At 35.3% G+C, this 26,801-nt stretch overlaps 1 protein-coding gene across 1 annotated transcript in view; it reads left to right on the top strand.

Moving 5' to 3' along the window:
• The window catches only part of KNDC1 (kinase non-catalytic C-lobe domain containing 1), a 64,975-nt gene that overhangs the window by 11,676 nt on the left and 26,498 nt on the right, over positions 1–26,801 (top strand). The window contains exons 4-7 of the mRNA XM_005144064.4: positions 12,480–12,626; positions 14,511–14,628; positions 14,984–16,005; positions 23,690–23,804. Coding sequence (XP_005144121.2) covers positions 12,480–12,626; positions 14,511–14,628; positions 14,984–16,005; positions 23,690–23,804 — 1,402 coding nt within the window. The remainder of the gene's footprint in view (positions 1–12,479; positions 12,627–14,510; positions 14,629–14,983; positions 16,006–23,689; positions 23,805–26,801) is intronic.

Below are 26,801 nucleotides of genomic sequence, written 5' to 3'. Positions count from 1 at the left end.
CTGTCTCTGCACAGATTTCTATTACCATTGTGCTCTGGTAACTGCACTGTTAAGGACTGGCTGCTGCAAAGAGAGAGAGGGAAACAGGAAACAAACTTTAGAGTTATGATCCATACTGTAACTCCAAAGAAAAACTGAATTTCCATACAGCACACTTACTATCATTTTCACTTTTATTCCTAATGCAAACACAGATACGTGATGTGGCTATGTTCAGTAAAAGTTTTCTGATGGCTGATGCTGTCATTTGCCTGCATTGATGCAAAGATCTCACTTTTTGCTTCTCTAAGCTGGAAAGTGTGTCTGTATTTGCTATAGCAAGTACTGACCAGTTTTTTTGCTGTCTTAGAATCTTGAGCTAGAATTCAGTTAGAAGCATCTCAAGTATAAAGACTAGTCTCTTGTTTTGTAATGTTTTACTCATATGCTATGGTAGAGAGCGGTACAGAATGTGAATTTTTCTGTTCTGGAAAGTCATCAAGAGACTGAGTTGCAAAAATACAGGTTTGAGGCTGCTTTTAATTTTTGCCTACTTGACTATGTACTGTGCTTGTCAAACAATTCATATTCAGTACTAGCTGAGTCCAGGTTCTCTCCTCTAAATAGGAAGAGCTTTAACCTTTTCCTAATGAAAATAGTTCCTATTTCATTTTCTTGCCCTGGGAAATACAGTGATAGACTTGTGAAATTTGACCGATTGGAGGCCCAACAGGAATAGTTAAGCATTGGTGAGTTCATTAGTAGCCTTGTTTCTGTCACTACAATACAAGTTTGCCTCAGGTTAAAAACATTGGCTGTCTCACCAGTTTCAAATAGCTATTTGTCTGCATCACAAAACTGCCATTGAGTCTGACACAGAAGTTCAATTGATGTAGAACCCCACATTTCTAAGATATGAGCTTTCAGTGAGATAAAGGACTGATGTCTGCAATGTGTGAACTTGCATTTATAATCTTTTAATAATGTGGCTATTCAACTCTGCTTGTTCTAGTGAAGCTCTGTAACTGAAATCAGTGAATTTTCAGTGGGCCCTTTTTTTTCCCCTAATATCTAAAGCAGACTGGATAATGCTTCTGCTTAATGACTTCTTCCATTATATAGAGGTGATAAAATGCAGTAGTTCAGAAACCTCTGTATGCAGCAGGATTAAAACCTTTCAGAAATAAAAGAATTGGAAGGTAATACAGAGCCAAATACTACCTCAAAGAGAAGGGGGGAAATACAGGGGAGAAAATGGGAGGAAAGTGAGTGTCGCAAGTCTCTGTTTTCTCATCTAGAACTTGTTCTTTTTGCTATCACAGCAGGAGTGGGGTATGCTGACCTGGGAAAGAATCAGAACCAGAAAAGGTTGAACACTACTTTTCTCTTTTCTAAGAATGTGATAGCTGTCAACTTGCAGTTCTCAGTGGGTTATAGTTGATTTATATTAAAAAAATAAGTCCAAGTATCTCAACAACCTTGAAAATATGCAAAAGTTGCATAACTAGTGCTAATAGAGACAAGCTAAAACGTATTACTGGATTTTGTGGTTTTTTGTTGTTCATTTATTATTGGGTTTTTTGTTTGGGTTTTTGTTTGTTTGGTTGGTTTTGGTTTTTGTTTTTTTTAATAAGTAGCTAAATTCCTACAGCTTATTCCTGTGAAATGTGATAAGGCAGTTGGATTGAGATATACCATATACATACAAATATTTTGTATACATATATATGCATAAGTTGAAGTGCCAATGGAAACTACTGTTCTAGTTTAGGGAATAGATAAAGAAAGGAAGGTTCAGGGCATACATATATGTTGGTCCTATTGAAGAAAAGGGCTGACAGTTTGGTACTGCAATATTTCTCAATAGCTGATCGTTACTGAGCTAGTGCTCTGGTCTCAGCTGTTGGTCCTTCTCTAAATATCAAAGCCTTCATCTTTCTCCCAGATCAAAACAGTAGAAGGTATAAAGAAAGTCTTGCCTTTGCCATTTCTCTGGTCTTTTAAAGCAGTACCTTTTGAATGCTATGACTATTCTGCTGTTCTATTCTTTCTTTAGCTCTAACCGCAGGAGGAAAAAAAACTTTTTGCATGTTGTCCTAGAGGGGTTTTTGGTTTTGTGTTTATCTGATGGGGAATAAGTCTTTTGAAACACTTAGTGCCTTTTTTTCCTGAGTTCTGTTTCCCTTAGTTTCATGAAGCCTCCTCTTGAGACTAATTCAGTCTAACAGCAGCAAGGCTTGTCATCAGGAACTGGTAACTTATCTCCTCCTGTAGTCTAAACCGTTCTTTCTTCTGAGTGTTTTTTAAAGCTGTCTTTTCCTTCAGTGATAAAAATAGATTACTTCTATTTAGTTACCTGTACCTCTGCTGTGCTATAGAAGAGGAAATGTAAAGGCAAGAGCACAAGGATTACATCGTTGGCCTAATTGAGGTTCCATTCCGGGATTTAGTACTGGGCAAATATTCTTTAGTACTTTTCCACAAAGAGATAACCAAAGGAAGAATATTTTTTCTCCCTCTTTTTTTTTAACTCCCCACAGCAGCCTGTTTTTTATGTATAGAATATCTTAAAAGTTTCTAACTTGATTACCTCAAAAGCCTACAGCTTGTTGCTTCGTTCTGGAGTTGGGTTTGCAAAGTTATCATACTGGTCTTTTCTAGCAGGCTTTATGAGCATATTGCTGGTATTTTTATAGTTTTGCCTCTAAATGTGAAACAGCTTTTCACAGACTGACTTATATTTTTATCAGGAATAGTCCGTCTCTTTGGCAGAAAAATGTCCTCAGGAGAGAAACAACTGAACAGGTTACCTGATCAATGAAAATACATGGAATTCTAGGTTTCTTCCTTACTCAGCAGTAAGATTCCTGTAAGAAGGCATTGTTAAAGCTAAGATAATTTATTTAAGATTGAAGAGAATTATTCACTGATATAAAAAAGCATTTTTCAGATCAGCTTATTTGAGGATTTTGGGGTTGTGGGGGAAACATTAGGAATGAAAAGAGAACTTTTGTGTTCTGTCTTAAAATAGTTGGTTCCCGTAGTAGTTGAAATTTACTCTTTTAGAAGCCTGAGGATCTGTGTTGGATAAATTTGCAGATAGTTTCTCTTATAAGCAGAAATCTATGAAAATGGGGGCAGACTGTTTTCTCCTGTTATACTTGTGCAGTGTCATAAAACTGTAGGCTTCTTTAGTGTAAAGACAAAAGTTTAGAATAAATTGTTTATCTTCAGCTTCTTCCATATAAAGTCTTCTAATTAGTACTGATACTTTCTCAGCCACAGATGAAGTTGTCTTCCTTAGTCTTGGTAGAATTGTCAGTTTCTGGTGCTGCCCATCCAAAATTTTTTTTTTTTTGGTGGAGCCATAATCATACCAGTCTTACTGGCAGAACTTAATTTCCTATGCACTCTCCACTTGTTTACATCATTTACTCCTTATAATGTTGGAAAATGCTTTTGAAATGTTAGAAATGCTTTTGAAAGCCTGAGCCTTAAAAGCAACATGAAGACCTCCAGCAAAGTTATTCCTTGTCATTACTTGGTATTCAGAAGATTTCATTAATTTGATGTCTGTTTCACATGGATATTTAGTTCACTGGAAGATCCATGGTCATTGCTAGACTGGATCTGGAGGCTTAATACTGCCTTGAACAATGACAAACAATTCATTTTTACCATTTGCATGAACTGCATTTACTGTTTGCATCTCACCAGTGTATGAGAACATTCATGAATATCTCCTTCTTTTGAAAGGTTTGGGAACTGATTGATTTAGAAGTAGTCATCAGAATGGGCAACTTCCTAATCCCTAGATAAAATTGTTCAGGATTGTAGTAAAATGGTTGTCACTCACACATCATTCTCCTTAGTTACAGCATTTCAAAAAAGCTTCAAAGAACAGTTGAGAATACACTTTGAAACTAAGGATCTTGTCTCCTGGGAAAAGCATTGCAAGTGACTTAGGCTTTTTTAATTGACTGTTGGAGCCATTTTTGTATAAACCTGTTAGTATATACATATTCCAGGATTCTTGAACTTTTAAGCTCTTTTACCAAGTTAAAGAAAAAAAAATTTAAAAAAATAAATAATCATAAACAAAACCCAAACACTCAAACCCATGCAAACCTCTCTTCCTTTCTCTCAAATTTTAATGGCAACAGGGGTGGCTTTTTTACTCAGGAATGTTGATTTAATTGGGTTTTCAAGAAGTGCATGAATGAAATATTGATGTTACTCTTTCCTTGTAAGATATTACTTGTTTATGGGCTGTATGCTTCAAGTCCTGTCACATGAGTTCTATGCCTGAATAGAGAAGGAGCAAGGTTTACTTCTGCAGAAATCATTCCCCAGTGAAACAGTAAAAAAAACCAACAAAAAAACCCCAAACCAGCCCCAACAGCACCACCACTACCAAAAAAGCAACAACCAAACCACAAATCATTCCTGATTATCCTCCACTGTTTATGTTCCTGATACAAGCAATGAGAGCTACCTATTCATTTCCTATTTCAGTCACCTACAGCTGTTGTGTGAAATTTCATGTTCTGAATGTGGTCTTAACAAGATATTATGCAGTTGGATCACTTCAGAAGTATTTGGCTGGCTTTTTACATTTGCCATTCATCAATGATTCTTATGTATGTTCCTTGTAAGAAAAAAAAATACATTAACAACAAAAAAAATCTATGTAGATTACTAGTTCAAAGAAAAGTGAAATAGTTATGTCACTGCAACAAATATTTTACCTATTAGAGTCCTGATGTTGTTGATCCATGCCATGGTAAAGGGCTGCTATTTGAGTAAATTGGCCCATAGTGTTCTTAACTGGAAATACTGCACTTCAGTTTTTTAGCTCCAAAATGTGGAGTTAAGCATCCCCCAATACAGAATTGTGCAAATGCATTACCTGGCTCAGAGTGAGAGACTTTACCAGTAGACACATTCTCTTACATTAAAGATAAAATTAATATATTTTTTAAACAAACAACTTCAGTAACTGTAAATTCATGAACTTGTATAACATCATATTTCCCATATAATGAAAAAAAGTTTAAACAGTTGAGAGAAGACAGCTAGTCTGCTCAGAATGCATAGAATGGTTTCCCAGGCTTCCTTGTTTGTAATGCCTACAGGGGATAAATTTTGTTAGTATAATTAAGTGATAAGTGAATTACCTATGGCATATAACTTGAAAGTAAGGAGGTTAATGGCTGATAAACCTTAAGGAGAGTTTTGAAACTGTTTCAAAGGCAGTTCTAAAAAAATAGCGTTGTTTAAAAAGCTTTAAAGGTAAGTGTGTGTAACTTTTGGTATCTAACCTCTGGGGTCTCCAGCAGTTTTACTGCAATGTTCTTCCTTACCTATCATAATTATACTTCTACAGTCCTGTAAGAGAGGAGTAATTGATGTGCCCATCTGTGTTGGGATGCTGATTTTTGTCATTAAGAAAGCCTTAAAAATGGGATGAAAACGTAAGAAACTTGTTCTTAATTTGTGTCCTCAACCTGACAACATGAGTAATTTCATGCACATGTCATGTTTTAAATTTGGGCTAGTTTCTGTGTATATTCATCTTCATGTGACTTCTTAAAGTGAAATGAATGTTTACAAAGGTGGTTTAAGATGTATCGTAGTCTTCACTACAGCAGTTAAGGTAACAGCTTCTTGAAACTATATCGAGGCACAGTTTAAAGGTTTCTGTATTTTTGGCTCCCCTTTCTTCTTTATGGAGAGTTATAAAAAAAAAATTCAGTGTCCAATAAAAAAATCTCAAAGAAGAATATCCAATAGACTAGTGACCAAGTTGACAAAATTAGCAATAAAATGAATTTCCAGGACCAGATGGTGAAACAGCATTTATAAAAGAAGCAATTATTTACAGTAATAGTCTTTAGCCTGGAAAAGAATACCCTGAGGGAGAAGCTCTGCTTGAAATCTGTGAAGTATGCCATGGCTCCAGCCATAGAGTATTTGCCAGCCCTGCTAGATGAAGAAGTAGGTGGCAACAATGAGTTGAACACAGGTTCAGAACTCATTGAACAGACTCAAAACAAGAGAGAATGCTTCTTTGTTATGCAGTGAGCTGTGGAAATTCTTGCTGAAAAGCACAGATGCAAAAAGTTGTTTGTGGATAAAACTTAGGCAAATTCATGGAGATAACACAGTTGTTATGGACCATTATAGGGAAGCCTGCAACTATAAAACTGAGATTAGAGTGATGTGTAGAGTTTGTCAGTTCAAAATGAATGATATAAATAGAAGTCACAAGAAACCAAAATAAAATGTAGGGACTAGACAATATTTGAGTCATAGTGTATCTGGTACATACTCTTTCCAAGTGCATTTGTATTTTGCTTGGTTCACTTCCCTTATGTTGTTGTAGCATTGCTTTTTAGATTTTATCTATGAAGCCTTGCTTGTGTTTCGAGGTGTAAACTGGTTACCTGATGTTTGTCTAAGAACATAGTAAAACGTTTCCCTTAGTTGTTAGGTAAATTAAAAGGCAATTTAAGAGCTGAAATGCCTGCAGACTTCAGCTTGGAACACATTATTTGAGAAAGTCTGACATGTGGCTGTATTTTATCCCCATTTTAGGACTATGACAGTCTTTCAGAGAAATAAATTTTCAAAGCTAAGTAGCAGCTGTAGTTAGAAGGAACAAACTGCAAGTACAGCTTTGGTTGAAAATGTTGGTTTTCCAGCATTTGCTACCAACTCAAGCTACAGTATATGTTTTGTGAAGAGTGTACAGTGGTTTAACACTTTTAGCACATTCTGCAAACTAATTATCTACACATCCAAAGTGCCAAATGAATAAAAAGCTAATGTTTTATACAGCACCTTTCAGTAATTACAGTTATTGCAGAAAACCATTTAGTCTCTTCGTAAAGAAAGTATTAAAAATAGCCCTCTTTCCCTTTCATTTTGTTGCAGAAGAATTTTACTGTCTTTCTTTTGCATAAAAATAGTGCAATTTAGAGCACACTGAATAAAGACTTAGATAAATATGAAATGTTATCTCCCAATAGTAATTTTATCAAGCGTTACCTTAAATTTCTTTATAAAACTTTGAATTTTATAACAGCACTGAAGCTTTCATTAAAGGAACCCTTAAATGCTTTGAATTGTGAAAGGGTGGAAGCATCTCAATAAATAAAAGAAAAAATTGCAAAGTAAAATAAGGGTCAGATATGAATGTAAAAACCAAGAACTGTCTTAGGCTATTTCTGTAGTTTGTCATTTAGTCAAAAGTGTTTTACAGGAAGTATTAATTCTATTACAGTGTGTCTTATTCAGTTCAGCTGAAGACCTACATTTCTGAACTTAGTGAAATCTCAATACAAAATGTAAATGGTCATTATTCATAATTGCAATATGCTAAATGCTTTTGCAGTCACTACTCAAAAGCTCTTTTGTCAGCTTTTTTTCTGTAGTGTTTATCTGCAAGTATGAGTTCCTATAGAAGACTTACTTCATTAGCCCTGCCAGGCAGGAATACAACAGAGCCTCTGTCACACTCTGCATGTAGGCTTGGAGCTTTTACTTCCTCTCTTGATCTTTTGATTTGCAGATTTTAAAACTAGAGTGGATCATTACTGTTCTCTGGTTTCACTTCCTATAGTGTTAAATGGTCATAAATTGGCATGCAGCAAGGCAGCTAACTTTTGATTGGAACTGGCAGAGGCCTTGAATATAGATCACTTATAATATAGAATTTTAACATGATGATAGAAGCTGTCCTCTCCCTTGATGAGTGCTTCCAGCAAGTTTGCTGATGACACCCAGCTATGTGGTACAGTCAACATGCTGGAGGAAAGGGGATGCATTCAGAGAGACCTTGACATTCTTGAGAGATGGGCCAACACAGACCTCATGAAGTTCAGCAAAGTGAAGTGCAAGGTCCTACACCTGCGTAAGGGCAATCCCAGGCACAGCTACAGGTTGGGTGTAATTGTGAAGAAGTTTTGGTTTAATTTTTAATTCCTTTGGCTCTTTCTTGAAATGCATGCTGTTTACCAGTTATTAATGTTGTTATCCTGTAATGCAAAAATTTATGTAATTCAAAAACTGTTCTTAGCGAGATTTAAAATAGTTGGGGTTTTTTGTTTTGTTTTTTGTTTTTTCATAAACTAAGGAGAAAAAACCATCTTAACTACTTAAAGTTCCTAACTACCAGTACAGTACCAGATTTTGCTTGACTTCTAGAAGAAAAGTTGTTTGCTGCTCTTTCCTATTAGTTTCTAACTCTCCTTATAGCATACTAAAAAAAACCTTAGCTTTATTGTGAGTTTGTTTTCATTGAGGGTAGTCCCTTCTAATGAGTATTAGATATTTTGTACCTATTAATTTATTTGTTTATTGCATTTACCATCTTGTTTTCCCAGAAAGTGAAATTTTCTTCCTAAAACTAAAGTCTGGTAAGCAGAATCAGATTTGATCCATAAACTTGGGGAACACCCCACCTAGTGGATGATCACTAGCTCATTTTCTCATTGCTCCAGTTCAGACAGGAGACTTAAGGTTCTTTTTGATTACTTTACATATTAACCATGTTTACCATCAGCTCAGGAAATTGATTAAAAAGCTGGATTTTCTTTTGCCCTTTTCTTGTGGAGGTGGTGGTGGAAGAGAAAAGGAAGTATCTCAACAGAACAACTTTCTGTCTGTGTGAAAAAAAACACCTTTATTTAATATGAGTCTAGCCTTCCCCTTGTACAAGAAAAGATGCAGCGAACTTCTTTAAAACAGGACAGCAAAATGGAGGGAGTGGAAGCCTATCTGCTTGTATCTGATAGCCTTGTGCTTTTGAAGGCAGACTAGGGGATACAAGTTATACCCCACTGTGCACAGAAATTAATTGGGAAGAGTGGGATGAGGTAATGTGTTGCTTTGCCCTTCCTGTTCCTGTGTCTTATAATGTCTGTATACATCCTCCTGTGGGTAAAAAAAAAAATTGTCAAAGGCAAATTTTTTGTTCCCTCAAAGTTAAGTTCCTCATCTTTCTGTCCTGCTTTTGGAATTGGTATTTCAGTTGTATGCGATGAATTCTATTTCTTCTGTATTATAAGAAATTCTCTATGATTTCTTATAAATTTATTACTGAAAGAGGACTGTATCCACAGTGCATAAGAATAAACAAGAGTTTGTTTGGAGTAGACACTACATTCTGTAAATGCCGTCAAATTCTGAGGAATCACATAACTTTTGGAGAGGCTTAAGGGTACAGGTAATGTCCAAATGATAAAATAAAAGCAATGCCTGTAGACACGTGTAAAATACTATGTTTGAACATCATAAAAAGAGGAGATGGGAACAAGAACATTTTGCAGCCATATTCTAGTTCACTGATTTTCCCTGAAGTTTCTGCCTGTTTGCTAAATGCCAAACAGGGAAAAAGAAATATGTGAAGTTAAGCTGACAATTTGAAGTAAATTGTTTTTAATCCTTATTTCATGGCTACATCCTGTCTTTTGATGTGGGTTGTTAGGGACATGCCAAGTGTTACAACCTTGTGTTTCTGTAGGCTGAGTCTTATTTGCTTTTTCTCATTTCTCCTTCTCCCTTTAATTATTTTTTTTCCCTAAGAATGAATAAGATTAAAGTTGGTTTTTGCTGCTGCTGCCTTTGTTAACGTTGGCATTTCTATAAATAGAACACCATACTAAATAAATACAAATGCAAGATTTGCTGATGGCATACCAGTGTAATGTGTTGCTTGCTTTTGCTACATGATGTAAAAGCACATAAGCAATATACTTAAGGTATCATTGATGAATCTTGGAGTCAGTTATATAGTCGATGTTACAGTCTGGAAACAAATTTTCTGAAGAAAGCAGTTCTACCCATTCCTGGTGTTAGAATCAGCACAGGGAGGCTGACATTGGTTATTCTGTTCAGAATTAGCTCCTGAATTCAAAGGTTGCCCCACAGTACATGACATTATTTTTGTCTGATATTCTGACATTGCTTGGTCTACATAGTGTATGTCCATAACCTGTACATTATGATTTTTTCCTTGTGCTTAAGGGAGTGATTAATTTCTTTAATAGTCATTTTGTGCAACAGAGCTGGTGTCACTTGTTATAGCTCATATAAAATACATGGAAAAATCTCAATAATACTTAGTATATGAAACTACCACAGTATAATATTTCTTTTATATAAAAGTTCTTTAAATAGGCTGTATTACATTTTTAAGAGTTCATCTTCCTTCCTGTCTTGTTCTTTATTTTCAGTTTTCTTTTATGATGTCCATTGAGAAATGCAAAATTACATAGCTCACTATGCTCACAGTATTTAATATCAAAGTAGAGGAATAAGTTCTACACTCTACACTTCCTCTTCACTGTTCAAAAGCTCATGAAACAGCCAGTAGAAAAAAAAAACCCTTAAAACTGTCTTCATAAATATCTGGGTGTTATGGAAGGAATTTTGGTTAAATTTCTTGCCCAGATTGAAATATACTGAAATATAAATCTAGAATGTTTTTGGATTTTTTTGTATTTTTTCTCAGTCCTCCAGTCCTGGGCAGCCTCAGAAAGGTATTAATTTATACGTAGTTAGGTTTATAGCAAGTTAATTTGTGTGGACTGCAGGACTGTATTCCTCTACACATTTATTACAAGTTGTACTTGTGTTAGTCCAGGATGGAGTTCATTTTCTGGAGACAAAACAAATATGGGTGAAGGAGTGGTAACTTGAGGAAGTATGAAGAAATGACTGTCTTCCTACCACCTTGTTAGTGAGTTTTGCTCAGGCTTCATAGTTTTGTATCCTTTTTGCCAATATGGACAGGTTTATTTTGCCAAAAAAAACAAAACAAACCCAAAAAACCCCTCACCAAACCATAATCATGGCAGTCTGTCAATAGTGTAGTTCAGTAAGGCTACTACCACTAAGTGGGTTATAGGTTAATGTATTAGGGGGGCGGAGAGGAAAAGTAGCCCTTACTCTTGGAATGGATGAGCAACATTCATTCTTGCACTAAATTAAAAATCATAACAATTCCTGCCTGAGTTTCTTTGAGACTCTCAAGATTGAAACAGAAGTCTTCAGTTTTTTCTGCATGATGATGAAGTTGTATGATAGTGAAGAACTTTAGACTGAAATTACTGCTTTGCAAAAACAAAAAAAAATTGATCTTTTCCTTTTAGATCCTATGACATGGTTTGTTTTTCTGACCTTTGTTCTGATCTTGATGTGTCCCAAGGGCAAATCAAGGCTTTATATCCGGTAGTCAGCACCAGTTTATGCTCTCTTGGTTTGGGGGGACATGGAGGAAGGTGGAGAAGTGAAACTGTCCAAGCTGCCTGCTTACACACACAGCACTTCCTTACGCATTAGTGTTGTGCGCCTCACTAGAAGGTAAACATGTATGCATGCCTGTGGAACAAGTCACTTCCCCTTCGTACAATTTAGAGACAATAATACACCATAATGAGAAAATTGGAGAGGGGAACAGGAGGGTCTAGGGAAGAAATTACTTTTGACCTTAAAGTTAGTTTTCTTTCTAGGGTGAAAAATAGTAAAGCATATAACAAATGCATTAGTACCACCATATTTCACATAAAAATCTAGTATGTATTGGTTAAACCTGAGAGGGCAGTTTTCAATACACTTGAATTCCTCGCTGTACTACATCACCATTGAAGTGTTTACACAAACTTGCAATTATACTTCTGCTTACAAATTTTACTGAATTGTGTACTCTGAATAGAATATGAAAATAAAACATAGGCCATCATGGACAAATTCCATTACTACTAAAGCAGAACTAAAAAGATTTTTTGTTTTGGGTTTCTGTTTTGTTTTGTTTGGCTTTTTTTAAGTAGCACAATGTTTCTAAAATTAGGAGGTAGCTGTGTTGTATGGCAAATCTAATGCATCAGCACTAGATTTAAGAAAGCTGTTGGCTCACTTCTGTTTTTATTGGAGCTCATCACAAGCCTGTATGGTGTAAGAGGAGCAGAGGTTGCAAATATGGAGTATTTCTTTAAAATTATTTCATAAGTATCTTCAGAGACAAGTGATACTATGCTATATTGATTTTGCTTGCCTTCTTTCTGCTAGAGCACTTAAAAATGCTGCTATATATAAAGTTTTTTGGCAAACTAATTTGTTTTTTACCTGCTAAGAGGAATGCCACTTTGATCTCCCAGCATGCTTCTAAGTCTGCTTGCACACACAGGGGGACAAGTTTTATATTTTACTGTAGCAAATGAAAAATTGTGATACTTGATACTGGTGAGGAAGAAAAAGGGTTTTAGCTGGACCCCACAGAGTTATTTCTTTTTTGTTTGCAAAATGCATATCCCCCAAGCCAGGACTGAAGCGTGTTTTGTCCCTCCTGTTTAAATTAGACCACCTTTCCAGTAAACTGTTACCTTGTAAATTAAAAATGAAAGCAATGTAAGCTGTATCCCTTGTGCTCTCAGAGCTTTTTTGGCATGAGAAATAATTGATAAAATATTTAATGCCTTTTTGTAAACTTCATACAGGCGCACATCTATTCTTTGGGTGCAACGATGAAAGCAGCAATAGAATATATATTAGAACCTGAGACAGAATCAGAATTTGGACAGGATCTACATACTCTACTGGAACAAATGCAAGAAGAGAATCCTGAAAATAGACCAGATATTGAGGTAAAACAGCTTTGCATAATTTCTTGTTCAGAATAAGGTGGCAAAAAGATTTCTGTATGTGTGCTCATTAATAAACAGATGGTCTTTAATATGCTCTAATTTTGTAAGAAAGCTGAAGTTTTCCTAGACTCAAAAGAAATTGTTTCTTTGTACTCCAGCAGAGTGGCAACCTTAAGAACAGATGTAGATGTTCTATGGTCACTTGACTTTTGAAGAAGATTGGGTGAATACACTTGTGAACCTAAATTTTCTCATTAACCGTTTCTTCCCATTTAATGTTTAGTTTAGAGAGAGAAAGCCACTAGAAGTAGTAAATGGCACAGGAACTGTGCTGTGAAATACCTTTAGTTTTCATAAAGAATTTGAAGATACAAAGAATTTTTCAAAATAACATGTTATTTGGTATTAATGTGTAAAAATTTAGCTTTAATGTGCTGTTTTGCGGACTTTCAGACTGTAGCCAGAGAGTAACAGTTGTTCAAATATAGCTTTTCATGGATTCAGTTCGTCTACTGTGTAATGCTGTGTACTTTTTTTTTTTTTCCCCTCCTGAGCTGATAGTGTATATTTTAAATGCTGTAGCACCTATAATCAGTTCTTCACATAAGGGGTGCTGCAGAAGAAGAATTAATAGATTCATTTTTATAAAGCAAATACTGGCTCCCTGGTTGGGGACTACCGAGGCAGGAGACCGTTCCTGACACAGAGCCTTCTTGATCAGTTCTCCTCTATTTCTTTTTGTTCACTTTCAAGCATGATCAGGAAAGGAATTGTACAGTACTCCCTATCCATCTCCATTTGGTCTGTAGTCAGTGAAAGCTATTGCTGACTACCCACATCAGCCCAAGAACAGAGTGGGTCAAGGATAGTCTAGGGTAATATATGATAGTTGCTTTGTGACCATATAAAAAGATTATCTTCATTCTTGAGGAAAACAAACAAACAAAATAACAAAAAAAACAACACCCCACAAAAAAAAAAAACAACAAAACAAACCAACAAAAAAAAGGGGGGAAAAAAAACCAAACCCAAAACAAGCAAACAAACAGCACACCCCTACCCCTCCCCCCAAAAAAAAATCTGTCTCACTTTTTCCTGCCCTTCCTCAATCTGGGATGTGAACCAACAGAGCTGGTATCTTCCTTCCACTCACAACAGCAGAAAAGCAGTTGAGCAGGCTAATGAGGAAGAGCAGCTCATCAGAGCTGTATGAGGTCCCATCAGTGTTTATTTAGGAACAGTTACTGAGGAAACAGTGGGATGCATTTGACAAGGCAGTTCTCTTTCACTTCCTAAGTGACAGGTTTTCAAATGTGTGAATGCCTGTAGTTGTGTGTGAGACCAGTGTTAATGCCATTGAATGATACTCAGGCTACAGATTAGAGCTATGTAATAATGTTTCTTTTTGTGATTTGATAATGATTGCTTTCTCTAATTGGTAACAGTACATTCCAGATATTTGTATTTTGAATTTTTTAAAAGATTCAGGATATACTTATGGTGTAATTTTGGTAATAAAACCAGTTATTATCCTGCATATGTTACTTCAAATGAATCTCTGGCTGTGTAAAAACTAATCCACACTCTAGAGATTTCTATGGTTTCATGATGCTATTCGTATATATTAATTTTATCAATTGTTCTTAGTGTTCTAACTGTAGGCTAGAACTTGAAAGGTATTAAATAATTTTATGATAGCCTGTGGTAAAAATGAGAAATTAATTCAGTGATGTAATAGAAACACACAGTATAATGAACAGCGCACAAAAAAACTCCAGTATAACATCATATAAATTCAGATGTCCTGTGTGAGTTAACATGATTGACTTTAGTCAAAACTCACAAATTATTAATAATTAAGTATTTCACACTGATTTTCTCTAGAGCATTTTGTCACTATGTGAAGAAAAACTGAAGGTTGCTTCATCAAGTAATATTTGTCGAAGCCTGTCTGCTGTTGGAAGAAGAGTTCTTTCAATTGAATCATTTGGTGCTTCTCAAGGTAACCTTAAAATATATTCAGTCTAGAACTTTAGATTGCCGACATAAGTAATGATTTCTAAAATACTGTGTTTGTGTACTTTCTCTTATAGGTTCCTTTCTAAATATCAAAAAGTCAATTAATAATTATTTGTGGATTGGGGGTGGGGAGCAGCAAAAGTACAATTCTTAATGAACATAATTAACACATTTTGTGTCCATTTATGATTAAAAGTGACTTGTCCAGAAATAATGAATTTTTGTAACATACTAAAGATATGTAGTTGTAGTGGCAGAAAAAGCAATATAAATATTTTTTAGGAAAGATTAGAAGGCTTAAATATGCATTTAATACAAGCATTTGTTTTTGCATCTAGATGTCTGTGATAACACGTGGAAGGGAAGAATGTGTCAGAGAAGTTTGGGATCTAAATTGCATTCAAATGAGAAAAACAGCATAGCAGGTGATTTGTCTGCAGTAGAAGATGTGACAGCTACTTGTCATAAGGATTCTTCTATAGTTACTATGGTGACTGGCAGAGAAAGAGGTTTAAATGAAATGCAAATTGATCTGGATAACGAGAAAACTCAACATTCTCAACTTGCAACTCAAACTAAAAAGAGCAAAGAAGAGGACAAACAGGCAGTGTGTACTGACAGTTTTGCTAGTGTTGCATTGGATATAAAATCTTGTGTTACTGACCTGGAGAGAGATGGCATTTTTAAGAAAGGTTCTTTGAGAAAAATTAAAACCTTTCCAAAGCTACCAATGGAACCTGCAGATACAAATAACTTTTTTACTTCTGTAACCAGCAGTGGACCACTAGCTAGGAAAAATCACTTGCTAACTCAAGAGTCACTACCTCTAGACAATAATAATGAGGTTACTTTTGCAAAGGGAAATCTTAATTTGTTTGCTATTAATAGTCCACCAAAAATAGAACCAACCAGTCACCAGGTTAATGATCCTCATTTAGAAGCTCCATGTGTATGCACACAGGTGTCTGGCATGAATCTAGAAGAACGTATGTTGCTTATTAATGGCAAAAAGATAGGTTTTGCTTCATCTGATCACAAAGATGACTGTTCTGATGCTACCTCTGAAATGCCAAATACAGCTGGTATGTTGAAAGGTCCTAATCAATCACTTGCTGGAGCAAAAATGCTAGACAATTACATGGCATTGGAAGACTCTTCAGAAACTTTTCAAGGGTCAAATGAAAATTCTTTACCACATTTTAGCAAGATGGCTTCAGTGTTAACAACAAAATCCAGTGGGAACAGATATGGATCGAACCTAATTAGGTCTCCAGAATTAAGCAACGGTGCGATGAGTGCAAACAATAATGAAGATAATCTTTGTGGAGGCAGAGGGTCAGAAATCAAAAATAATGAGCAGGTAGTAAAAATAAAGCCTTCATTATATAGTTGCTGTGGTCACTTATGTGGAGATGAAATGACTTAAATACAGTGTGATATTTTTTTTTTCCCCACGTTCATTCCCTTTAGCATCCTGGAAAATTGAATTTTACTAGTCTGCACACTTTTAGAAGTATATAATATTGGAAGTATATAATATTGGAAACATGGTGATCCTTTTTTCCTCTTTAAAAGTAAAGTGCTACAGTGAAAATTATGCTGTGCAAAATCAACTTTCATCTTAAGGGTTTTTTTCTTACAAATGAATATACTTGCTAGTGTGTTAGAGCAGCATAAAAGTTGGTTACATTTGTAAGAGAACATTACCAAAGCATATGTAGATTTTAAACTCTTTTACTGTTGGTGCATAAAGTTCACTAACCTTGCAGTAGGCATCCCACCTTGCATCTGCATGAAAATTGCAGAGTTTCTGACTGTAAACATGACCTCATTGAAATCAATGGCAATATCCCATCCGCTTCAGGAGGTGGAAAGACTCCGCTTTTTTTTTTTCTTTCTACTCTGTGTATACATTTAAGTTTTTGAAAACTGTACATATATTATATCTGTTCTGTGTTCTTGAATTACCACTTCTGTGTTAATTGTGTATGTTTCATGATAGAATTCAAATATGTGCACAATATGATGGATATGTTGCCTCAAGCATTTCACCTTTATAAATAGCCAAATACGAAGAAGGAGAGCTGATAATTAGTCTACTAGAATTTGTTGATAGGTAGTTGTAGTGTGGTCTCTGCTCAAATTACATATTCTCAGGGTGGACAAGTTTGGTCTCTGACTAGATGGTATTCTCTTGTGCCACACTCAAAGAGATGTAAACAAGCCAGGTAATAGGAAAGCTGCTGGCTAAAAATGGAGGTGGTTAATACCAGCCTTGATGACAGTCCAGCTTTGCTGTGACTTGATAAAAATGAGCAGCACAAACTTCAAATATTTCATTTACAAAAATTATGAAGATACTGGGTTTTTTTTCCTTACTTGTTTACTGTCAACTCACCCTTGTTCTCCTTGCCTAAAAACCAGTCTTCCAGCCCTCCCATGCAATGCCACCTAAGGTTATTTTCAGTCTGCATCCATCCCTCTTTTCACCTTGCCCAAGCACATCCACTGGAGTAGTAACCTAGAACTATCAGGTGTGTTTATCATAGCTAAAAAAAAAAACAGTTCAACATTGAAGATTCTGTTTTAAATGATTTTTCTTATCCCTTTCCTGCCTCTTCTCATCTCAACAGCATGTACACTTACTGAACTCATAGTCCAGGAGGATAGTGAATATGGATAAGTACTACATGGCATGGTTTTGGTCTCTGAGGGGTTTACTCATTGTGTGCATATTAAATCCTTTATTTAATTCTTAAATCCTGCAGGTGCACTCTTCAGGCTCTGGGAAAAGATCCATGTACTTTAGACACTTTTTTTTGTTTTCCCACTTTTTTCCCCCCCCCTCTTCCTGCTCTGCACTATACAGCCTAACATATTCAGAAGAGTCCCAAGTCTTCTGCTTTTCTTATGTCACTTGCTACTCTGGATTTACATGAACCTCTCCATTTAGTAGATGTACTTGTGTTTCTAGCAAGGATCATAGTAATTTCAATTGCTGACATCTTGTGAGAAAATTTATTAGTAAAGAGAAATCTAGATGTCTTAGTATTCAAGCAACAGAAAAAACTGTCATCTGAAGTACAAGTCTTTTCTCTGAATTGAGTTTTTATGTTTTAATGCTAAACTGTATAAACCTAGGAGTTATCTTGCATGTTTATTTGTCATGGAGAAGATGGCTAGGATAAGGCTAGCAGACCACTATAAAACCCTACTGCATCTGGTTTGGATTTTTGTTTTGTTTTGTGTTTGTGGTTTGGTTGTTTTGAGGGGTTTTAATTCCAGGAAATAAAGGTACCATACTTAAGTCACTTGCCTTGAGGTAGAAGTGGGCTTACTTAAGCTTCTGTGTTAATTAGAGAGGTGTGGTGTATAAGCTGTCATCACTTAAGAACATAAATTGAGTGTAGTGATAGGGGTCCTTCTTTAAGTAGGAAAAAAATCTGTTGAAATAAGACCTGTGTTCTGGCTTTACTGGATTACCAGGACAACAATTTAAGTCTGGGTACATGAATATACTTTTGAGAAAATAGCCTTGCTCAGAATTAAAGTTTTCTAAAATTCTTGCATGATTTAAAATATGTAAAAACTGTCCTGTTTCCTTTTCCTGCAGCTGCACTAGAGATTGGCATATGGAAAAGTAAACAAGAATGTGTTTTCAGGTTATTCTGCCATCCTTCTGAAATTCCCCTCAACTGTTGCATCATCAATTTAAATAAAATGTTTCTTTCAGCTTGAACAGAATTTAATTCTTCTAAGTAAGTAGGTTTCTTGGTAGAAGTGAGGTATGGCAAACTATTATAAGTTGTCTTACAGGAAAGGGGAGAGGAGTTAATGTTTTCAGCTTATTCTTTTGGACAGCAAATCTTATTCCTCAGGCTTCTGAAACAGCAGTTTCTGCCTCTGTCTTACCTTCTGACAATTGCAAAAATAAAGCCATACTGTGCTATCCCTTTTATGAAAAGTTACAACTGATTTCTCTTTCAAGTTACCTTTCATTTCATTTCTCTTTGCCAGAATTTTACCAAATGCCTAAAAATGTATGGGTGTTTTGGGGTTGTTTTGTTTTTAAGAAGGTATAACTTAAGTCTGAGGGTTTTTTTCATTTACTGCAAAGGCACAAAAAGTGTGAAGCCCCAGCTAATGTGATTTTTATCTTCTGGGCTAAATAAAAAACCCTTCAGATTTACAGTGCTGCTCTTTCACTACATTTCTATAACAGATAAGCATGATTGCAGCAAATAGAGCTTTTGAAATAGTACCACTAGCATCTCTTTAAATATTTCTTGTTCTTTAGAGAAATGCAATACCAGTCCCATCCGGTTGAAGATCAACCTTGTCTGCTCTGTAGAACAGACAGTTTTTCTTGCCTGTCAATACTTCTCCAGTGGATAGTATTTTTCTAATAGTCCACCACTGCTTCTTAATGTTGTGTGCTTTATTGCTAGTAAGCATTACTAAAAGTACTTGCTTGCTTGTCTGGCTACTGCAATGTATCTTGTGAGGGTTTTCCTAGTAATTTTTATAGTTTTGCATGCGGAAATAAATATTTTTCACTTCAAGTTTGAGTGGGGATCTTTTATTTCTCTAACCAATTTCATTCCAATCAGGTGTGTCTCATCTCTAATGCTTTTAAATGTTTATCTGTGATTCAAATGCTATGGCCTTTATATGAGAAGGGTTAATGGGAACCTGGCATATACACATTTATTTTCTGTTGGTTATTCATGTCCAATCAAGCATGAGAGAAGTGAAAAGCCATGCAGCTAGAGAGTGGCACTTGAACACTGGGGAAATAACACTTGAAAGAAAGAAGTTGTCAATTCCCATAACAGTATTTATTAAGAAAAGAAAAATGATAAATCTTGCTTGCTTTGGCTGTTTAAGACATGCCAGTGTTATATTCATAAAATATGGTACATTGTCATAGTCTGAATATATAAAACTTTTCTTAAAAAGCTTTCATTTTACAATTCTGGTACCCACAATAAAATAAAAGATCTGTTAAAATGATCTGAAGAACTAAACACCACTTCTGTTGGGGAAAAAAACAAAACGCCACCAAAAAAAAACCCCAAACAAAACAAGTGAGGCTTAAAAAGTGATCCTTTTGGCATAAAACAAAATGTCACCAGTTTGTAGCTATAGGCAATAATCAGTCATTTAGCTTTTTCATATTTTTTTGTCAAAACTGCTGTAAAAAAAAACTTTCTTACTTAAAACTGGGTTATAAAATTTCTGTTACGTAAAGGTTAGTTTAAGTACACAGAAAAAAAAATCAGGAAGAGGGACTGGGTTATAATTTTGTTTGCTCTTTGCAATTCCACTGGTGCTAATATGTTAATAAACATGTGAATGTCAGTATTAAAACAACTTTAATGCTTTAAATTAAGTGGATTTGAGGCATTATGGATGCTGAGCAATTGTCTTGAGCTTGCTTTGCTAAGATGTCTGAGCAGATGGTTAATGAACAATGCATGCTACATGTGGTTTGACTAAAAAAAAATTAATCATATGTTTTCCAGTGTTTCAGTTTGTTAGGTTTTTGTTGTTTTGGTTTTTCTTTTCTTGGTGGTTGAGTATTTTTTGAAGTTGTAGGTAATAGTAATAGCTGTAGATCAGAGAATTGCATGTAGAAAAAACCCAAACATAACAACCAAACATCAGGCATGCCTAAATAAGTAATTTTTACACTTAAGTGTTTACCAGAACATAAAGAAGTTCAGTGGGTTTTGAATGTGCACTGATTTGAATACCTTTGAGGTTTGAGGCTTAGATAAAAGTTGCCTCATAACCTGAAGTTGAAAAGTGTATAATTTTTCCTGTGGAAACTATTTTAACAAGAGTGCACACATTTTTCATCACAGCTGCAAATGTATGATGAAACGTCTTGTCATACACCTCTAACTTTTATAAAGTGTTAGGACAAATCCCCAGCAGGTCTGAACCCTCAGTCCTCAGATGAAGTCTTCCAGAATTCTCTTTCTGATGTAGGAAGGTGAGCAGTTTCAATAATTAGAGTACTAGAAGTATTACCTTCTTGGGTTGTTTTTGGGTTCAGATTTTTATATGCGGGTTTTGGTTGTTTGGTTTTGGGGGAGGGGGCTATGAATTTTTTTTTTGTTTGGGGTTTTTGGTTGGTTGGTTGTTTTTTGCATTTTGTTTCACTTTCAAGAATGAAAATAATCTTTTGGTATGGTCAAGGTTGGGAGAGACTTGAATTATAATAAGAGATAATGCCAATGCAGTTAGCTATTAGTATCACAGGAGAAACGACTAGCTAGCAATATTAATATTTGAAGCTCATTCTTCTTTAGGATGTTTGCCAGAAAGAAACAATGAGGGTATACATTTAAATAAAGTTCACCAACCTGTAACTGCATTCTTTTTTTTTTTCTTGACTCGGGTTAATTTGGCCATCCTGTGGATGGCAGTGATTCTCACTTCTGCTAAGACTTGCTTTTCCTGCATCATTTTTGCCTTCTGAAACAGACTTTTTCTGATGCTTTTTCATCTTCTGTTATCTATCATTGACACTTTCTTTTTTCTTATCATAAACTTTTGCAGCTCCTCTTAGAGCTTGTTCCCACTTTTCTTCTGTGCCTAAATTTCTTTCTGTCATTTCTTTCTTCCTCTAGAGAGCTTGGGTATCATTTCGGAAGTGATGGGAAATGACTTTCAGCTTTCTGCTGTACAACTAAGTTCAGTCTCCAGTTTAATGAGAGGGGGTTCTTCCCCCTAGCTAGCCATTCATCACCTTGTCCCGAAGTGAGAGGTGATTTGTATATAGAACAGAGGAAGTCCATCTTTCTCTGCTGCAGCTTTTAGAGCCTCTGGGAACATGAATTTCAAGAGGCAGATTCTCTTTCAAAAACACATGTGGCAGTGGTGTGTACTTTTTACAAAAATATTCCCAAATCACCAAACCTTTGTAATGTTCAAGTCAGCCTGTAGAATTTCTATTTTGATTTCTCTCATGTCAACTGTGCAGGGTGAATTTGAAAATTTTTCTGTTTTCTTCGTTGTAAATTGTCTGTGAGCAAAGACACTTGATGCACATGAGAACTAGGGTGCTGTGGAGCAGGGAATGCAGCACTGGTCAGGGACAGTAATCAGTCAAGTATGAAGCTTTATCTTGAATATTCTCTAGACTAATTCTTCTATCTGTCCTTTTTCTTCCTGCTGTGTGATTGATGTCTTTTTATCAGACTGTTCAAGAGCTTACTTGTCTAGATATAATGAAGGGGCACATTGATGAAAGAACTTTTCATGCCAGGATGCTGATGATAGCAGAATTTGAGAATGAAGCTTAATCATATTACCTGACTTCAAATCTGTCTATTCTGAAGTTACAAATTTTTGTGATGTGTCGCAATGGAGGGTAGGAGAATAAAAGCACCAAACTAATTTTTATGTAAGTTGGAGGCAGGCAGAATCTAAAACCTTTTAAGTAAATCAAAAGGTGTGCTTTGCACATCTTGTTAAAACATTATAGTTTATCTGGATCACCCTCAAGGGATATTTAAACAGTATGAGCCTGAAGCATTATGTTCCTTGAAAAGGTCTTCTGGTAAGAAGTACCAACAAAGCTTCAGCTTCAGATATGTGGTTCTTTTTCTCCTCCCCATAGATCACAAGGAAGCTATTTCTATTTGTCAATCTTGAAAGTTAATGCAGTAGTCTGTTCATTATGTATTTTACAATAAAATCCAGGATAATGGAAAAATGACTGTATTAAATGGCAGTGCAGAGACTGATCTCCCAAATGTAATGATGAACTACCATTGTGTGTGAGAGAGACCCTTAGTCTGCTTAGATTTTGCAAAGATTGATTGGAATACGAAGATGTCTGTAAAAACAACAGAACAGTTCAGAGGTTTTAATCTTTCTTTGTCTCCTGTGCTCCATTTTTGTTTTATAGGGTTTTTTTTTCTTTTCCTCCAGAATTAATTCTGAATAGCTTCTAGTAGTTTTTTCCCCAGTGTGGCCAGAAGTTGACATTTACTGATAGTTAACAATCATTGGGCTGCATATGCAACAGAAAATGTGTGGTGCTGTTTTTAAAAATAGTTGGATGTGTCAGTTCTAACCCAGATGTTTCTGCCTACTGTGAATCTTTTACTGTTCCTTTGGTTGGTGGAGGTCCAACTGATGCCAAGAGACCCTAGTAGCGATAAGCACTTCCATTAGCACAGCTTGATTGGGAAGGTGTCTGTAGCATACTATCAATTTCAAATTCTTATATTCACATCCCTCAAAAAGAAATTGAAAAATGGACTCTCTGAAGAACAGTAAGTTTCTGTGAAGCAGGATCTGTTACATAAATATATTATGCCAGATATCAAAAGCTAAATTGATAGCCAGAAAAACAAATTCTGTTGCTATAAATTGAGCAGGCAGTGATTAAAAGCGAAACAACATGCTTCGACTTCAAATAAACCAGTTGTTAATTCTGTCAACATTGTTAACATCTTTCACAGAAGAGCAACAAATGTTGATGAAATCTTTAAGGTAAGATGTGTAATGAAACTGTCAGGGTAAATCAGGATTTGAATGTGGAATTTTTTGTTGGTTGTGATCACTTGGATTTTTATGTCTTCACATCTAGCTGTCATCTCTAATTAATTGTCATCTTTAGCATCCTAAGAGTCTTTCCTTTCTGTGACAAGAAAGAGCTTCCCAACAGCTAATTTTTGCTTGCAAGACTTTTATTCTGGCTGAAATTTCACTTGAATTCCACTTTAGCTATATGTTTAAGGAACTGCTAGTTCATCTATACAGCTAGCTAACTGTGCAATGCTTTTTCAATAAGAAGTATTATATATATAATACTTTCAATAACATACAATATCAATATAATTATATATATAATACTTTAAATTAGAAGTATTATTAGTTCGTTACTGGTAAGTGCCATAAATATCTCAATGCTTTTTAGGTGAGTGTGTTGTATATTAAGATTTGCTTTTTCATTGTATCAGTAAACTTTTTTTGTTTGTGATAATTTTTAATAACTTGCTGCATCCTCACTCCTTTTATTTCAGTGCATCTCTCTAAAAATCCTGTTGTCCTGGTATGGTAAACCCCTGAAAGACTATGAACTCTGGGCATTATGTCATGAGTGTTTATGTACTCTGCAGACTTGTGGAGATTATCCAGGTATAGTCTTAATTATGTTAAAATATTTGCTTAGTTTTTCATGCTTACTCTATTGTTTTCTTTATTGTCTTGTTAATATCTCAACTTTGATTTTTGTGTACAGAAAAATTAATAAGCAATGTTTCTAATTTAATTCTCTCAAATTGTGTGTTAGAGTTCTTACTCACTTTCGAGTTATCTTCTGTATGTAGATGAATGTCTTCTCTTTATTCTTTTGATGGGGAAACAAATCATTATGACTTCAAGCCGTGAAACAGATTTTGTGTTCAGACATTTCAGGGATAGAGAAACTGTACTGTGACTGTTAAGCACTTGGGACTTGTAAGTTGAAAGCAGGAAGAAATAAGTTTGCTGTATATGTAAATGTAAAACTTCCACTCTTGCCTGGATTCCTTTGTGCCAAATGCTTCCTGATGTATTTTTGATAATACAGGGCTTCATTAGTTTAAAGCACCCAGGGTCTTGACATGACACTACTCCTTCCACATTCCCTATACTTCAGTTTATAAAAGAATTATTAGAAGTCAACTTCAGAGAGAGCAATGGAGAACTATCTTTTGGGAGAATTGGAATGTGTTATATGTAACTTGGGAGAAGACCATCCTAAATTTCCATAGGCATTCTAAATGTTGGTTTAGCTTGTGCTAATAATCAGTCTGTAGCTGTTCTGATAAACAGAACAGAGGTTCCCACTGCCCCCCCTGCCGTTTATTTTTCTTGATTTAAAAAACCTACTATTGATGGTTTGGGCAAAGATGAGCTTGAAGTCTATAACTGAATATAAGCAACTGGATAGTGAGACAGAGAAAACTTACTACATTCCTTTGGTTTTCAGCTTCCGCTGTTTTATCATGTGTGATATAAAACTGTTAAAAAGGAAATTGGCCATAAATGGAGGTTTCTGAGCATTTTAAACAATGTGAGCCTTAAAATTATGCATTTATATACCTTGCAACAGAAGGATTATTTCAGCCTTATAGCATGGTGCTAGTGTTTGTGAAGATTTCACATAATTGCACATAATGACTCAGGTTCTAATTTAGTATGCCTAGCCAGCCTCTGTTACCGTACTTACATGCTCCCAGAATATGCAAGTCTTCAAAATGTGAAAAATTGAGTTATGATCTGAACCTTATGTAGCCTATAAAAGTGAACATAATGATACAAACCACTAAATGGAAGGCACCTTACATAAATTCTATATTTGGCAAATAAGACTACCTCAAAGCTGAATAGTTTTCAGATTTAGAGTATTTGTGCTAGAGGATTCTCTGCCTGTTCTGAGGGTAATTGTGCATAGTGGAATGATTTACAGTGGTGTCACTACTTCTGTGCCCCCACATACACCCATAAAGTGTTCTCACCATTCCTTTTGAATAATATTAACTAATTAAAGGTGAAGCTGATATCATATGTGAAAGGATATTTGTTAAAATATCTTTTGTCTTAACACTGGTAGAGTAAGATTGGTAGCTGATGAGTCATAGTTAAATACATGAAATGTGGAACAAGCTGGATTATTTATGATTTGTTCATATAAAAAGCCTTTTGCTACAAATCCTTCCTTGATTACACTTTTTTCATTATCCTAAGCAGGAATGATCTGGGTAAGAAAATATACTCTTCTCCATGTATTTTTTTAATTCAGTCCTGCTACAAAAGTTGCAGGAGGATTTGTACCCTCCACTGAGACTTAACGTATTTCCTTTCGTCTTAGCAGAAGATGCAGCCTACATATTGCTCATAGGCACTTTAATGAACATAGGTGAGAATTCACATGTTGCACTGTCATTTAGAATTGGTTAGCATGAACTGTTACAAATTCAGGGCCAAAGGCATAACTCTTGAGAAGCAAAGACACAAAGGATGAACTGTTATCAGGGGAGCTGCCTCTACAAAAATAACTTGTAAAGGTTTCCATTTGGCGAAGCTTTGCTTTTCAAAACACATATTTCAGGTCCAGCTTAAATATTATTGAAGGTAATAGGCAAACCTGTATTTACATTTAGCACTGTGAGCAATTTAGTGGCTTTAGATGTGTTGTATACAGATAACTGCAAAATCATTATTTCCTTTCTTTGTTATTTTAATTTTCTTAGATGTCTTCAATTTATTATATAATAAAAATGTTTTACTCTTAAGCTTCTTCAATATATTATTTAATAGTTAATAAACTTGATAGTTAACATCTTAAGTTAATGAAAGAATCTATTCTACTACATTTATTAATATGAAAACAATGTATTAGATGGTAGCCTACAAAGGCAGGACTACATTGCTAGCCAGTCGGCTTATTATGTTGAAACATGTTAAATTACAGTGTGCTTTGAAGACATCAAACAGGTAAATGTAGTCTTACCACAAGTTTTTTTCGTCACTGAAATTGTGTAACACAATTTCATGACTTTAATGTTAAGTTCTTGAGGACCTCTGATAATTTAAAATAGTTTTAGAGGTCATTTTTTTCCTAACTGTGGAAAATTTCAGGGCCTTGCAAATAGCAATCTATGTAACACTTCTTCAGTGTCTGCAGTTATAACTGTCTGTGCAAAACTGGACTCCATATCCTATCCCACCTTGAGGTGTTCTGCATCTGCTCACATATGTCCCAGCTGTTTCCAGATAATGACCCTGCATTTGGTGGGGTTGGAGAATGGAAGAAAGGAGAGATTAAAAGCATAAGATAAATTGACTGTCTTTATTGGTACCTTGTAAGAAAGAATACTAGTGTACATGTAGCTGTTGTATTTCTTTTTCTGTTTTGTTCCTTTCTTGGCCTTCCTTTTCAGTGCTGGCTATGAAGAGAATAAACTTCTGGTGTTCTAAGCCCTTTTATTGTGATCCCATTTTTACTTTCTTTTCTGTTCTGCAGGAATTGCTTTGGGTAATAATATATCTATTGTCTCTTTATTGGGTGGGCATTAGTGTTATTTAAAGCATCATTTATCATAGGGTGATTGCTGACACTACAAATTATTTTTTTAATTATTTATTTGT

The sequence above is a fragment of the Melopsittacus undulatus genome, chromosome 4 (assembly GCF_012275295.1).
Source record: "Melopsittacus undulatus isolate bMelUnd1 chromosome 4, bMelUnd1.mat.Z, whole genome shotgun sequence".
NCBI lineage: Eukaryota > Metazoa > Chordata > Aves > Psittaciformes > Psittaculidae > Melopsittacus > Melopsittacus undulatus.
Note: the sequence above shows the minus strand (reverse complement) of the source record. Positions and strands in the feature narration are given on the sequence as shown.